The 17007-nt window shown below is 36.5% G+C and overlaps 1 protein-coding gene across 1 annotated transcript in view; it reads right to left on the bottom strand.

Moving 5' to 3' along the window:
- Nucleotides 1–3735: 3735 nt before the first annotated feature.
- GPR158 (G protein-coupled receptor 158) overlaps nucleotides 3736–17007 on the bottom strand; it is a 422582-nt gene continuing 409310 nt past the window's right edge. Inside the window, exons 8-11 of the mRNA XM_003821403.5 lie at nucleotides 16812–16950; nucleotides 11573–11678; nucleotides 9179–9325; nucleotides 3736–8196 (exon numbers count right to left, since the gene is read on the bottom strand). Coding sequence (XP_003821451.1) covers nucleotides 6694–8196; nucleotides 9179–9325; nucleotides 11573–11678; nucleotides 16812–16950 — 1895 coding nt within the window. The 3' untranslated portion in view covers nucleotides 3736–6693. The remainder of the gene's footprint in view (nucleotides 8197–9178; nucleotides 9326–11572; nucleotides 11679–16811; nucleotides 16951–17007) is intronic.

Here is a 17007-nt window from a genome sequence, read left to right as displayed (position 1 = left end):
TAGATGACTCCTCTCCTTCTTTACAGGCGGCTGTAAAGAGGACGCGTGTCTATTATATATTTGAATGATAGCCTTTCTAGCTTTCCCATGGTCCAGCAAATGCTTACAGGGCAGTCAACCTGCGGACCCTTTCATTCAAGTGGTCTCGAAACTGAGTTTGTGCCTGGGTGCTCTTAAACAACTTTATATCCAGTTTTCTCATGTGTCAGAAAGTGGACCCCCTATTGGCTGCCTCTTGACTCTGATTTAATCCCTATTTATTTACATGGTTCCATCATCAAATTTTGTCTAAGGACTACAATAATAAATCAAGGTTCCTCAACTTATTATAAGCAGCATGTAATATGAAAGGCAGGTGGACGAATTTGTAAATTATTCACCATATGTGCATATTGCTATTAGTCTTCGAGATGTAAAAAGAAAAAATATTTTTCATGATCTTTTAATATCTGTACTATGTGGCAAATTTAGATGCTTTTTATATATTTTCCCAATTTCCAACAAGTGATATGTGTGTATGTATTTACATGTAACATATATATTTCTGTTCACAAAACACTTAGGGTTATATGCAAGCATATTATGACTACTTCTATATAACATGAAACATATGGATAAGAAATTCTCAAGTCAACCAAATGTCCAAATAGTTTGTTCAAACTCAGTATCTCACTTCTCAGAAGCATCTGAAAGCCGAGCATCAGAATCTGTTTTTATGTGGATGTTTTATATAGACTCAGCCATGCTTTATTTTTCAGAAGGAGTTCAAATAACTAAAAGCAAGTTCAAGTTCCTACAGCCTAATGCAATATTTCTTACTTTTTATGACATATGGAAATCTCTTTTATAGCTCTAACAAACCGGGCCATGGCCGCAACCTTAGGCTTCTCTTTCCTTATGGTGGCAAATCAATACTTAACGTTACAAAGCTGGAGAGTTAGAATTAACATGATTCAATCATACTCTGGGTTTTCCAGGAACTGCCAGAATTTATGTGGAAGTCCAGTTAAACAACATTTTAGAAATGCCGCAGCAAGTTCTCACCAACTTCTGAATTTCTTTCTCTTCAGGTGTATTTTAAGCAGTGATTAGTAATCAAAAATTCCAGTTGGGCAAATATTTATTGAACTCAGGGCAAAGCACACTGCTTGAGATTGGGGATCTATGCGTGAATAGAGCTCCTAATTTAGTAGGTGACTCAGTGGAGCATGTAACTAAATTGTAACTCAGTGCAGTAAGAGACTTAAGTAAATTCCTAAGGCGAGCTAAGAAGAAGGAATTCATTCTGACTTGAGGAATTAGGAAATGTTTCACGGAGGTAACAGGGGCCTTTGTGCTGCTCCTTGAATTAGGGAAAACAAACATCCTGGGTGACCAGGGATAGTCCCAGTTCACACCGTTATCCAGGTGTAATTTATTTTTTTAAGATAAGGTCTTGCTCTGTCACCCAGGCTGGAGTACAGAGGCATGATCATGGCTCACTGCATCCTCAACTTCCTAGGCTCGAGGGATCCTCCTGCCTCAGCCTTCTGAGTAGCTGGGATTACAGGCACATGCCACCATGCCCAGCTAATTTTTTTTTTTTTTTTGGTAGAGATGGGTCTTGCTATGTTGCTCAGTCTGGTATTGAACTCCTGACCTCAAGCAATCCTCCTACCTTGGCCTCCCAAACTGTTGGGATTACAGACGTGAGCTGCAGTTCCCAGCCAGGTGTATAGTTTAATACTGCCCTTTTACTCTCAAAGGTTTTCTTTGGCCAATAAAATATATGATCACTCTAGCATTAAAGTGTATATAACATGTTGGCAGGGAGAAGAAGGGGAGGGAATTTGAGTTGGACCAACAAGCAAACACAAAAGGTATGGAAGAATCAAACCTCTTGGTGTATCTGGAGAAAAAACTGCATGAATCTTTCTCTTGTGTGCACAACTGAGGGCATTTTTTTCTTTTCTATTGCTGATGGAACTGAAATGGGAGTATGTTCTACAAGAACTGGCATGGACTTTCTATTTGCATATTTAAATTATTTTTCTTTCTAGGAATGTGACTGCTGTGCAGCACAGGCCTCTTCCTATATTTATCCCTTATTTTCCATGTTCATTTGATCAGACAGTTTTATTTCTGGCAATTTTCACATCACAGGGAAAGAGAGGGAAATTAAAAACCAATTCATACATTTCATTATCTGCCTTCTAGCCAGTTAACGCTGAATTAGAACACACAAGATGCTTGAACTTTGCCCTTGTACTTTCTAAGAAGCAAAATGTTTAAAGAGAAAACAACCCAAATTAGAAAGATTTGATTGCTGTCTTTACAACTATTCAGGGGGAAAAGATGGAATATGCTGATATAAGAAAATCTTAACTAACTTGCATTGTTTTAGGACACCAGATTTTCATTATTAGTTTTTATGTGATAAAGCCTATTTCTGATTTCCCTTAGGTATTTTTTTAGCAGAAAGATTCTAAATTTAGAACAAAGAAACAATATATATGAAAAAATAATATAGCCAGACACAGGTCAACTAGGCAAGTCCAGCAATAACTGAAAATTCTGTAAGTGGCAATGGTGTGAGCAGATGGGAAAAGGTAGTTGCTGTGCTTCATCCAAAGAAAGAGGGGTGTAGGGATAAGGTGGGGGGACCAGCTCTCTGCCCTTCCCTCTTTTCAGGCCTGGTTGTCTTTCTAGAGCTCTTCTGAGCTGGTAGAAACTTCAGTCCACATTGCACATGCCCCAAGCGCCATCTTTCCCAGCCCAGTTTAGTACCAAGCTTTCCCATAGCAGGAACCTGGGATCCTGTTCATCAGCTTTTTTCGTGAACAGATGATACGAGGTCTACCAGTCTTCAGAAAGGGCTTTCGAGGCTTTTGAAATTAGCCAAAATGTCAATAAACTTAGAAAAAAATTTGTATTTGACAGTTATCTAAAGTAACCTGATTTTTCCCATTTCACATGCTTATAATAAAATAGTAAACCCAATTGGAGATGTGATTTTGATGAAATAAACACGAATCTTTCCATCTCCTCTTTAGGCTCTCATCTTCTCTCATCATGCCTCTCACACTAATCGTTTTTAGCTGCCTCTAGTCCCTTCCCGTTTCAGTTCATTTCAGGGCTGCTTCCAAAATGATCTAATTTTTGACTTCATTATGCCACTTTTAAAAGCTTCCCAATAGCTTCCAGTGCTCCAGGATGAAGCTGCAGTTAACCTGAAGCGTGGCGTGCAGTCTGTGCTCAGTTACTTCTCCAGCCTTACAACAGTTTCCCTTTGATACCTGTTTGTTGCCTTTGCAGATTTTCGGCCTGGTGACCCTGAACTCTCTAGTGGGACTTCCCTGACCTTAGTTATGCTCATCTGCATATTGTTATACCAGTGACTGGATACTCTCATGGGCCTGAGTGTTCCTGAAGGGGTTGTTTATCTTTGTATCATCACTCCTTAGCAGATTTCCTGGTACTGTGTGTGGAGTAAACAAGCAAAGAAAAAAGGTAGCTGAGTTAGTTCCCATTTGGGAAGAGACTTCTTAAATCAAAACCACAAATAGTTTTGATTGCCTCCAAATGATTACTTGTGTGTTTGAGGCCACATTTGGCTAATCACATATTCCTATAGACTGGCAATATGAGGATGTATGTGCACAAGGATACCAGAGCCAAACAAATATATGGAATTTCTTTTAAAGTTGGACAAAATAAATTCAGTTTTCTATAGATGAACACACAAATCCCCACAAATCGCTTTCATATAAATATGTTTTATTGCAGAGAAGTTATAATTATTTACATGCTGCAACACGTCACAACATAAATTTACCAAATATTTCATGGTGGGATGCTGTAGGTTTCAGATAATAGTTTTAGGAGAACCACAGATTAAGTGAAGACACTTACAGCTTTATTGACTCTACGACTCTCGGTTGCTAAATGCTAGAAGTCAAAAGGCAGTGTTTTTTCAGTCCTACCTGTCATAACTTGCATGCAGAAACCTAGGAAGCAAATACAAGAGAACTGTCGAGTTTCAAATCCATATCGCCACCAAAGTTTACAATGGGTTGAGTTATACTTCATGTTGTAAAGCATTTAATTCTTGCATAAAATATACAATTCTATTAAGATTGGTATAAATCTACTTATTTATAAACCCTGGCTTAAAAACAAGGACAGGATGCAGCCTGCACATGCATTGAGAAGGACAACCTAGCAAATGTTTGCGACCTTAAAAGTGTTTATTCACTTTCTATGGTTATCAATCTGGAAAAATAACCTCCTGACTTGTAAATTTCAACTTCTCTTGTTGATGATGGCAATGAAACTCTCAGAAAGACTCTAGGCACTCTCACTGATTTATGCTGGTGGAGAATAATCTATGAACTATAGAATGTCGCTAAGATATAATTTGGCAAGTCTTTTTAACTCACATCTCTAGCAGGATCAATCCTGAAGTGCAATAGAAAGTCACTGATGCTTGACTGCATAATTCTCAAGAAAAGAATCAAGTGCTAACAGATTTCAGACATAAATGAAACAAATATGTGGGTCTAGGAAATTCCAACCCAATTCACAAAGATTTCTTAAAGGAGGTCACCAAGCATATAGGCCTTCATTGAAAAGGAAGGGATAAAAGAAATAAATGGTGTAAAGACACAAAAATAGAATTTCTATATCTTCTCAAACCGACCCCACCAACCTGAGTAATGCATAAAGTCAGCAAATGGGTGAGGAAGATTTGCACACAGCTTTGTGAAACAGTGAAGTGCTTGCTTACTCCTGAATAAAAAAATCACTGAGAAAAATTTGATGATGAATATGGAGAATTCTGTTTTTACCTTCCACTGAAAATACTCTCTAAGAACAGTCCTATATCCACCCTCTGATCCTGTTTCTCCATCTTTTATCACCCTAGCATGTCCTCCTTGCTGCTTTTGACATAAAAAATAGTTATTTGTGCTGGGAGTGTCCTGGCCAAATAAGCAGTTGATACTTGGGTGTTTACAGGGAGAAAAAGGGAAGTCTCAGTTCTATTTCTGAGTGATTCTTCTTTAAATGAAATGAGACTGAGCTTTGGAATCTCATTGCATGATCATGTCGGTAGGGCTTAGTCGGCAGCTTAGGATTCCCATGCCAAGAGATCAGTGTGGAATGCAATAAGCTTTACAAAATATGCTTTGGGGGCTGCTTTGCTTTGCAAATAGACCTTACATGTTACATGTTGAGCAAGTGGCTCACAATGGCAATTTGCAGGACTTAGACATTTTCCAGTGCTTGGGAGAATGAAGATTCCATACCACCTTATAGGCTTTGAATAAATAAGGTTATAAAACCTCTTTGGGATTTGAGCCCAGCAAGTTCTACCTCTAGCTGAAGCAATTAATAAGAGTTTATGAGAATAAATACTTTAAGGTATTTTAAAATACTGTATTTTCATACACATAATAAAAATATATCCATACAATGATCTTGATGCTACCATAATTTTTCTCTTTAAAAAAATAATCCCTTGAAAGTGCTATCAGGAGCTACCTGTGTTTTTTTTTGAAAGGCAAACTTCCTGGGTCTATAGTACTGCTATAATTCTCATGTCATCCCTAGAGTCTTCCCTTTCCAATGGTAAAAATAATGCATGGTATATTTTTCTCACTCTTAGCTTCTTCCTTTGGAAATGCTGCTAAGTAGGAAATACTGAAAGAGTTAAAAGGGACAATTAATTGGAATGAAGGCGTTATCTATCTCTGACTTTGAATAAACAACGGATAAGTTGTCCTTAACTTATTGAGACATATGACTAAGTAGGACCACTTGATCTCCAATATTAATAAAGCTTCTGAGTCCTAACAAGAAGTGCAAAACAAGTAACTCAACTTGTATAAAAAACCCTGATTAAGACAGTATAACAAACCATGATGTGAAATAATAGAGTCAAATTCAAAGTCACAATATATAAACCACAGCCAAAACTAGAAGTTTTTATAGTAACAGTTATGGCTTCCCAAGCCAGAGAAAGCTTACTGTACTTCAAGAATCAACTAAAGTTGATAGATAGCAGGTATTCTGTAAGGTGCAATAACAATTGAATAGCTGCAGATTGCATAAATGTGTTGTGTCACATAATACCAAAGTTATTTGCAAAAATTATACAATCTGGAATGCTTGAATATGAGACACAACGATATACTGAAACATACATTTATAAGAAAATGAGAGCAATCATTAATATAAAAGATATTTTTGGGATGCATTAAGTTAGCAGTGCTATCAACGTTAAATAGGTAAAGTAAGTTCTTCTCGGTCAGCTACTTAGAATTTCAGTTATATATGTCTTATACCTTTTCTTTCTTTGCAAATCTGGTACATCTTCTGTGTCTCCTGGTTTACCTGGCTTAGGATCTTCAAAGTCCCATGGATACATATTGATCAGGGCAGACATTGTGGGCTATTTTCCTTAAACATGCTGAAATGGAAAGATTTTCCTAGTGTTACCAGGGGAAGGACTTTCTTGACCAAAGTCTGACTTCTCCACTATGACATTGTTGCTCTTGCCCCCCTGGTCCTCTTCTACCCATGCCTTTGACTTTACCTCACCATCTGTCATGTTTTCCTTGATTGACAAATCCTCCTTGGGAATATTTGATTCTTATATCTTCTGTCTCATATCCAATCCGGGGTTCCCTCCTTTTCCTCTTCTTCCTGGAGATGCTACACTTTAAAACTATCCCAGACCTCTTCTTTCCTAGGCCCTGCTATCTTATTTGCACTTAGAGCAGGAGAGGCAGGTAAAGCTACACTTCTTCCAGCATTTGGTTGAGCTGGGGTCTCAAACTCCCAAGGACAAACCTCTGCTCGTGATGTTAAAGGTTGCTGGAAGTTATTACTTGAGTTATAGGAGCCACGCACATTCTCCTCAGAAGAAGATGTCTTTTTTTCCTGGTGTCCTATTTGGTTGAGATTTTCATTCTCTGTTTTTGATGCTACAGCTTTGGGGGGCAGTTCTTCGCTCTGCCCAGCACACACATTGGCTGCACGAGGCTGACCTCTGTTCTCCTCTTTTGCCCTCTCTGGGAGAACTGGAGTCTTGGAAATCAAAAGCTTCTCATCTTCCAAAATGGACTGGCCTTGGCTCTCCCAAAGGCATACTTCAGCCTTATCTATGCGCTTCTGATTGGATTGCTGACAAACCTCAGCTGCCTTAGGCTTGTGGTGAGATTTCTCCTTTAAGGAAAAAGTGGGGTTTTTCTCCATTGCAGAAGCCACAATAGATACGTGCTTTTGAACTTTTGATTCTGAAGGCACAGGACCAGGGGTCAGGTCATAAACCTCCCAAGGACACACCTCCCCAATGTCAAAGTTGTCCTTCATCTGGGTGGTGCCTGGGTTCAGGTCAGAATTGGCAGTGGTGGGGTTGACCCTTTGTTGTTTCATAATCCCAGATTTCTGAGGCTTTCTTGGCTCCTCCGCAGGATTTGAGTTTTGGGGGGCAGGATCTTTAGTCTCTGTGTTATCAGAATTTGAGTGATTTCTGTTTGTCTCTTTATCCTTTGGCAAAGGTTTCTGGGATTTAGTGCGTTCTTCCACACCTGCTGTTTGGGTTTTCCCAGCTAATCCAAGAGTCTTCTCCTTGGCGCTTGCTATGACACTGAGAGACTTCTGTAACATCGATGTTCGTGGGTGCCCAGTTTTCTTCTCTGAGCTGAGGTTGTGAGCGCTTGCTGACTTGCACACCAACGGCACCGACTCCGTGGACTCAGCCTCGCTGTCTTCTTTTAGTTTTTGTGTTAGTTTTTTACCCGACAGGGATTCCAGTGTGGAATTTTCTGTTGTCTCCTCCTCTTGGCTTTCTGTGGGTAGGCTACTGGACTCTTCCGTTTGGTCTCTCACGTGGTCATAAGTGCTGTGGGATTTCTTGAGTGAGAAGACTCGGTTTTTCAGGGTCTCCTCCTTGGATTTCCCTGTGTTCCCTGAAGACTCTGGGGGGTTCTTCCTGATGAGGGCAGTGCCTTTGGCTGTGCCATGGTCGGCGCCCTCCTTGTCCTCTTTAGAGCACTGCCGGCTGACTGTCTCTGGGATCTCCGTAATGCGTCTCATGATGGAACGACCTAGGCCCTTCTTCGAGCACCGCTTTTTCTGGAGGTGGGGGTTGTTTGTGATCATCTTCTTTCTTTTATATATTTCCAGTTGGGCATAGAGTTTTTTCAGCTCGTCCTGCCAGAACAAAAACAAATTCAAAGAAGTGTAGAATTTAGTGTTCCAGTCATAGAAGATCACTACATGGTATTGGAATTCAGTAAACTTGGGCTCTAATTTGGGGCAACTGCTCTACAGCTTTCTCTGACATATGTACTTGTCAATTTTCTCACCATTTGTACTTTCTGATTCTTTTGTGTTTTGTTTCACATAAAGTGTGGACCTTAAGACATGAACTCACGTATTCTAACCTTGCTTCAAGGAGCAAGCACCTTCTGATTTGTACTTTTCTGATTTGTATTTTCTGATTCTTTTGTGTTTTGTTTCACATAAAGTGTGGACTTTAAGACACGAACTCATGTATTCTAACCTTGCATCAAGGAGCAAGCACTTTGTACATTCAAGTTGTGAGGACCAGACTGAGCCTGGACCAGAACAAAACACAGCATATTGTTTATAGGTGAACCATATCCCTGAGTAGTATTGGAAGAATCATGCAGCCATTGATAAAGTTATATGTGATGTTAGATTAGGCTTAGAGGGTAATAGTCCGTTGACTACTAAAAACATCTGCTTCCTTCAGATGCTGATATGTCGTCATAGATTATTTTAAATAATCCAGGCTCTCCTCTCTGCTCCACAGATCTATCCTACCTTTCCCCAAGCAAGATGTTATAAACATGTATTATGGAACACGTTTAATCAGTTCATCACTATGAATACCAGTAAGTCAGTTAAGACTACTGAGGTTGACCAGGTTACTATAAAAGTTGAAATGGCCTGTGCATTCTAATTTATACTATGGTTCATATATTTTAGAACTGGATTAACTCTGCATTTGACATCTTCAGTTCATACCCAAACACATTCCCTCTTTCCGAGACATACATGCACAAACATGAGTGTACATGCATGCACACACGCACCCCAACCCACACATGCCTGCCTGTATAAATAAGGCTAATCTGAAATAGGAAGAAAGATAGAGTACTGGCATTACCCGAATGTCCTCTGGATCCAAGCTGTGCTCACTCCAGGCTGAATTGATACTGCTGTTCAGGTAGGATCCAGATCGGCCCATGTCTAGCTCATCCTCATATGCTTCTGTAGCAATATCATCTCTTGGGTTATTGCTTGAATGTGAAAACTGAAACAAATTCAGTATGAGCAGTAGACATTAGCTCACTGTAACGCATTGCATATATCTATATCTATATACCTATATCTATACCTAGATCTATCTATCTATCTATCTATCTATCTATCTATCTATCTATCTATCTATCTATATAGAGAGAGACACAGACAGACAGACAAGGTCTTGCTATGTTGCTCAGCCAGGAGAGCAGCAGCTATTCACAGGCATGGTCATAGCACACAGCAGCCTCAAACTCCCGAGCTGAAGCCATCCTCCTGCTCCAGCCTCCCTGGTAAACTGAATCTTTACTTTACTCTTCTACATATGTTTGTGAGACCCACAGATGCCATGAACTAAAGGCCACAAATCGTGAATATCATAGAGTTCCTGCCCTCCAAAATATCATACGCCACTGGTTACACCACCTGGAGGTCATTTATAAAAATGAAATTGTTTTTCTTGTTTTTAAAGTCTTGGAGACAATTATGAGTTTAAGAAATAATGTCATTTGTCATATATTGTCCATTTCCTGCTTTTTTATTTTTCCTTGGCACTTACCTCTATCTAAAATACTATTTTAAATACTTACCTTATTTATTTATCTTGTCTGTTTCCCCTTCCCCCTCTCCCCTTCTCCAGAATATAAGTACCGTGAGAATACAGGATTTTATCTGTTCATTGCTCTTATTCTAAGGATATATAACAATGCCTAGCAATGCCCCTCTATAATATTTTAACATTCTCTTTTCATTGAGATAGAATTCACACACATACTATAAAATTTATAACTTTAAAGTGTATATGTCAGTTCTTGGTACATTCATGAGGTTGTGCAACCATCACCACTATTTAATTCCAGAATAGTTTTGGAATATTCATCTCAAAAAGAAACCTTGAATCCATTAAGCAATCACTTCTATTCATCCTTCCCCCAGCCTGTGACAAACACTAATCTACTTTATGTTTCTATAGATTTGCCCATTCTGGACATTTCACATAAATGGAATCATGCAATGTGTGGCATTTTGTGTCTGGCTTTTGCACTTCTTATTGTTGTAACATGTGCCAGAACTTCATTCCTTTTTACTGACGAATAATAATCCATCGTAAGGATATACCACATGTTGTTTATACATTTATCAGTTGGTAAACATTTGGGTTGTTTCTACTTTTTGGGTATTATGAATAACACTACTATGAACATTCATGTACAAGTTTCAATCCTCTTTGGAACTCAGTAACAATTTATTAAATAATCTCAGTATAGCTCCATCTATCTAATAAAAGTGTAATCATATTATGCAAAGTATCAAAATAGTTAAGATAATCTATAAAAATACTTGTGTCTAGTTGATGTAATTCAAGTAGGGAATAAAATAGGTATCTCGTTCTGTTTACAATGGTTTAGACTTTTCAATCAGGCTGAATCTCAATGTTCTGGTTAACTGTGAGACTTGAGGAAAAGCCTAGAGTGAAGACAAGAAATCACAATTCTGGTTTCAGCTGTGCTAACACTGTATTTTGTGGCACTGAAAAGATACACAGTGTTCTAATATTGTGTTTATGTATAAAAGAGGAAAATAATAACAATGATATAATTTGTATAATACCTTCCCCCCAGAGAAAAAAAACTCCAATATCATTTTATTTTATTCCAGGAAGCCTTACTATTATATCACACACAAAAAATCAAAAGTCCTGGCTAGTGTCATAACACACAGCCAGTTTCTGGAAGGTCCATGAGTCTAGAATCCCTGTATTCTGAGTCCTGGCTCATTTTTCCTCATTTCATGGTGCTGCCTGGACAAGTCTTTGTCAGTATCTATCATTATGGAGATTCCTCTATATATAATAATTTATTTCTATATACATAAAAAATTATTTGAATGTTTCAAACATAAGATTTCTCTGAATATGAATCCAAACAAGAGGATTCTTAGAATAGGAGAGTCTTTTAAAAAATGATCTTGATGTTACAGCTAGAACGAACCCATAATAATTAAAACATACTAGACATCAATATATTTGGAAAAAGACTGAAACAGATGATGGGTTTTTGTACAAACAAAGGCATTTAAAAATTATTTAAGAAGTTTCCAAAATTCAAAAAGAAAACAGCCAGTTTCCTGAGGAGGGAGCTTTAAAACTCTTTTAAATATTAAGCAAATTTCCATACCTCCTTTTGCCTATAGGATAAACAACTCCATGTTCATTAAAAATAAGTTTTGCAAAAAAAAAGTAATATTAGAAGAATACCTTTGGAATCAAAAGCAACCCAATGGTGACTGTCACAGTCAAATGAGTATGTGCAAAATACAGCATCAACATCCAATCAGACTGAAGTCTTGAGGCAAGAACAAATCTGAAATGAGAATTCATTGAGTTAACAATCCAAGATTAAGATTCTACTTAGAACACTAGGATTACTTGGAAACTCTTTTTTCCTCATTGTATTAAAATAAGAAAAAGGAAATTGTATTACTATTTCTACGGCATATATTTTCATCTCAGAAGAATAAAGTCTAAGCTTAATTTGATGCATAGTATATGAACCCTTTATTATGATTTTAGATTAACAATAGTAAGAAAGGCAGCATAATAATTCCCAAGATTATTATTTTGTATGTAAAGTGGCCTCTAAAAATCGAAGTGGTAAATATATGTAAATTCAAGAGGAGTAGGTTACAAACTTACAATACAAATTTGTAGAGTTATCAATTGTAATATTCTTAGAACTCATAATTTGCCTACAAAGCATCAATGTTTAAAAACAGTTATAATTAAGAAAAAGTGGACAATTATTTATCTTTGTGAATGATCCAAGGATTGAAATAAAACAATTTAATGGATAAAACAATTTAATGAAACATACTAATGGTTTATAAAAATGTACCCTTTAAAATACATTGTTCTAAATTATCAAATTGTCTAAAATAATTTAAAATGAAGTATTTAAAAATCTTATCTGATTGAGAAATTTATAAAGTTGTGTTCCAGTATGCCTCTGCAGGAAAAAATGGTGAGGAGAAATTCAATACTAAGGTCTACTCTAGTAATTTGGGAATATTTTCAGAAATTAATAGGTGTATGTACACAGTTCATGTTTTAAGGATGCATCCTTATGCAGAAACCAGGGGTTGCTTTCATAAAGGTCTTATCCATTGTTTATCCATGAAAGCAAAATATGACATTTTGCCACTTGAAATTAGAGAACTACAATTTTGTTTCACATCATCAAATTTGCAAAGTTAACATCCTAAGAAAATGCTCATGATATTATAATCACAAAACAAACATATATTAATGGCTACAATAGGAAGAAACTGATTTTTATATCTTCATTCTACCATATTAATGACAAATTTACTAAGTAAATGATCATTAATGTTTAAAATTGTCATCAAGAGGATTTCTTTCTCATTTTCACCTCCATGCTGCTCCCCTAAGGATATCAAGCTAAAATGGAAGCTCAGCAGTTACCCAAAAGGGAGAATTATTTTCCCTTGTGTCTAGAGATGCAAACCAAATAGGCTTGTAACATATATAAAATACAGGGCACTCATCACAATAGCTCACATTTCATTAAACAGGGATAGGGCTTTCTGGCTAACCATCTTCTCTAACTTCTTTGTGAGAAAAACACATACCTTGAATATGACTGCAAAACTGAACCAGTTTTGACAAAAGATTGTGAAAACTGACTTTTGACACAGTCTGTTTTCCTGGGTCAGGCTTTTTTTTTTTGCATTGAAATAGGATCATTACACTCAGTAACAAGTAACAGTCTCTGAGGCATATAAGGGATATAACACTCTGGGAAAATAATACAAATCCAGTCTGTTGAGGGTCATTCCAGTATTGGAGCAGAAAGTTACATGAAAGGAGACATTCATAAAAGGATCCTCATGTATTGAGAATTCCATCTTAAATGCAAAGCAAATAAACTTTAAAGTAGCATGACAGTATCTAGAAGGAAAAATGCTTGCACATAATTTAAAATAGTGAACCTTTAAAAAACCACCAACTGTGAAATATACAGACATCACTCTCAATCAGTTTTAAATTACTGCCAGGTTTTTAAGGTTGCAATTCTGACTAGAAATATTTTGAGAAAAACTGGGTTTGCAGTAATTTTAAAGCTTCATTTTTTCAAGAGTATTTCATCTTTTAAAACATAGGTCTAAAAGCCAGGAGCATAAAATATTTGAAAATTGAGGTTAAAAATAAACACACTTAAAAGTCTTGTGCTTTCCCAAAGATTTGCTTTATGCTTAGCACTAAAAATAATAAAGGATAAGAGATTATAACAGGCTGGGAAAAACGCCTCTGTGTTATTTATCCTTCTAGACTTAATTCTTTGCTATTAGTTTATTTTTGTGCAATTTGACAATTTGGTATGAATAAAGGTAAATCTGTATATAATGTATAGTCATAGTTTTTAATTTATATATGTATATATACATATATAGACATAATTATTTTAAGCATATAAGAAAGAACACATGCTATATTGATAGAGAATATATTTTTCACTGTTGGAAGCCTTATTTTATATTGTTTCATTCAAGGAAAAAATTACCAAGATGGATATAGCTGATTTAAATTATTATGTTATTGCTTCTTATTCTTGGACTTTATAAATATTTGAACCGTCACATGTATAAGTTCAGGCCATATGTAAATAAGACATTGTACATACTCGATTGATTTATTATTGCCTATTACTTTCTCCCTATCAATTCCCCCAAAATCAGTGTTATGCAGATTTACTGTATTAAACTACAATTCCATTCCTTCATCCTTTATAGCCATATAAATTATATTTCTGAGAGTAGCTAATATATGCTGTGATTCCTTAAAGTCAATATACCACAGTCTGATCCAATCTAGGCAGAAAGATATAGTGGGTCAAATTTGGAATTTAAAACATAGGGCTTCTTCAGGTTTATTTAAGCTTGCTAAAAAATCAAAGCCTACCAAGCTAGTTAGTCTTTCTGTGTCACACTTGCTACCAATGGAAGTTCTCCCTTTTCAGAAGTAATAGAGGTCCACACAGTTGTCTGGAAGAAAATTGATCTTGCAAGTACATCATGTCTATTCAACACCAAATTTACTAGGTTCAACATGGAGCATTCAATCAGAGTGTGTGTCTATAAGAACCAAGCTCATGTTCATGTGATTATTCTGGTTGGGCCAATGAGTTGCTTGGGGCTCTGTAGGAAAGATTTACAGCAAAGTAGTAAGGCTGTTTTCAATCAGTATTTAACATGTACTTCCTGTCACCTTGAATCAGTAGAAAAACAGTATTTTCTGAAGTGTGGATGCTGTTATCAAATGTCAAGTGAGGTTTGGGGGGATTCCATGGTCAATTAAGTTTGCAAAATGCTGGTTAAATAAAATTAAGTAGGTTTCCTTGCAGCAGGACTTCTCAGCATGCTAACTTGCATTGTGACACTCTGAAAAGGAGACTATAAAGTGCAATGTATCATAAATATACAAACACACATAAACACCTAAAAGTGATATACTAAGGTGTTAACAGTGCTTATCTTTGGGTAGCGTGATTGGGGAGTTTATTTACTTTTTTCTTTAGGATTTTTCTGTAACAACCATCTATTGCCTTATTAAACTTTTAAAAGATTCATTTAAGAATAGTTTACCATGCCTACTCCTGAAAGAACCTAGGCCAGTTTAAAGTCTGACATATATTGAGAAATGAAATTTAATGATGAAAACTGAACAGAGTAAACTTTAAGGAATTAAAGGATATTTAGATATTTATTAAACTTCTAAACAGATTTAAGTACTTGGACAATTAATTTTTTTCTAAAAAATTCTAGCAGTTTATTATAAGGCTAAAGTGCACAACCTTCTGCACTACATAAGCACATTTTGACCACAGAAGACATTTAAACTCATCTCTGAGAAGCCTTCTTACTGGTTTACAACTCTTTAGTTGATTTGTTAACTTTAGTTGATTTGTTAGTCGATTTGTTAACATTTAACTTGTAACTGGTTGTAGAAAAGCATGTTTGTTATATCTTGGAATATGCTTGATATTCTGCAAATAAGCAAAAAAGTAGCTTTTCTTGGAAGAAAGTCTGGGGAATATGTCAAGGCTGTTTGAGCTCTGGCAACAGGAGGAGACATTCTATGGTGCTCAAGATATTGTTGACTGAGGGCATCCCCTCTTAGGTACTGAAACTCCAGTCTGAGTAGCTGAAAAAGCATTTCTTCCTTTGCATATTTATAATCTTATATTTCCATTCTTATCTTTCCTTCCTCTTCTAATGTCTTTCTCTCCTCTCTCAGAGAGGGCAAGACAAAGCAAAGAGCCCAGTTCTCTAGATTCCTGGCCTCTTGATGGAGTCTCCAGGGTTGTCAGACCATAGATACCTCTTCTTATTTAAAAGTTTTAAAAGTGTAGGCTGTAACTGAGGCCCACTGCTGTCTGGCAACGTCTCTAAAGATGCAAGATCACATCTTCTGATTGCTGACTAAAGTCAGAGAGGATAGCCATCCTACAAAATTCCCCCAGACCCACAACTGCCTTCTCCCACCCCCTCTTCCATTCTCACTGATCTCCAGGAGAGTCTGAAGGCCAAAAAAGGAATTGAAACTAAAGAAAGGGGATCCACTCTTTCCACTGAGGCCAGAGACAAATACTCAACATCTCTAATTTTCTTAAGTGTGTCCTAACTTTCCATATCTGTCAAGCAATTGAATGACATCTTTTTGTTGCTTTTTAAATGACAGAATTCCTTCTTTTAGTTCTGCCCTGAGAGTTTCATTTCATTTTCAAATATGAATCAGGGACACATTTTCAGAAGATAAGTCATATATATTTCATTTTGTTCACTTCATGATAAGCCACTGTCTTCCTCCTGTGTTCTCATCTGCTAGACAGAAACCTGGGATGATCACACAATAGAGGACCAAGCTATACATTCTTATCCCAGAAATTCATTACCAGAATGTGTGATAGCACCAAAGCCCATTGCACATGATAATCTAGTCATCAGACTGAAGTAGTTTTTGTGTTTTGAATTCCACAGAATTCATACATACAAGTTGTCTATATGACTATTGAGATTTTGAAAATATAAACCAGCCCATTAAACATGAATGAAAATATAGATGAGTTAACTGTATCTGCTTTACAATGTATGCACATATTGCATTATATCTTCATAATGAAGCTACATATTACAAACAATATTCCATTACATTTCCATAAGTGGCTTAAGATAATACAATAACATTGAATTAACCTTCAAAATAGAAGAAGGCAATAAACAACACAGCCGAAGGAACTAAGAACAACAGCTTTAAAAACAAACTATTCATTTTCCAAATCTGTAAAAGAAATTAGTCCACTTATAAAATGCTATCTTTGCTAAGTCTTTCTATTATGCATCTTATCTAATTTTGTTATTTAAACAGCAACACATCAGAAAAATAAAATAGTTATTTACTAGCTCTACAGATCACTTGCCTAATTGTATGGAATATAGCAGAGATGATGAGCTCATTGTGAACTGCAACAGCCATATAGCGGGGCTCATGGAATGCCGATGGGACTGTCCGCACTGCATAGCAGAGATAAACACCCCACAAGAGGAATAAAAATTCAGCTGTGAAAATAACAAACCATTTTCATGAGTTTTATAGGTGAAGAAATAAAATTCTTC

This window comes from Pan paniscus, chromosome 8, assembly GCF_029289425.2.
Source record: "Pan paniscus chromosome 8, NHGRI_mPanPan1-v2.0_pri, whole genome shotgun sequence".
Taxonomy (NCBI): Eukaryota; Metazoa; Chordata; class Mammalia; order Primates; family Hominidae; genus Pan; species Pan paniscus.
This window is presented reverse-complemented; position numbering and strand designations above follow the sequence as displayed.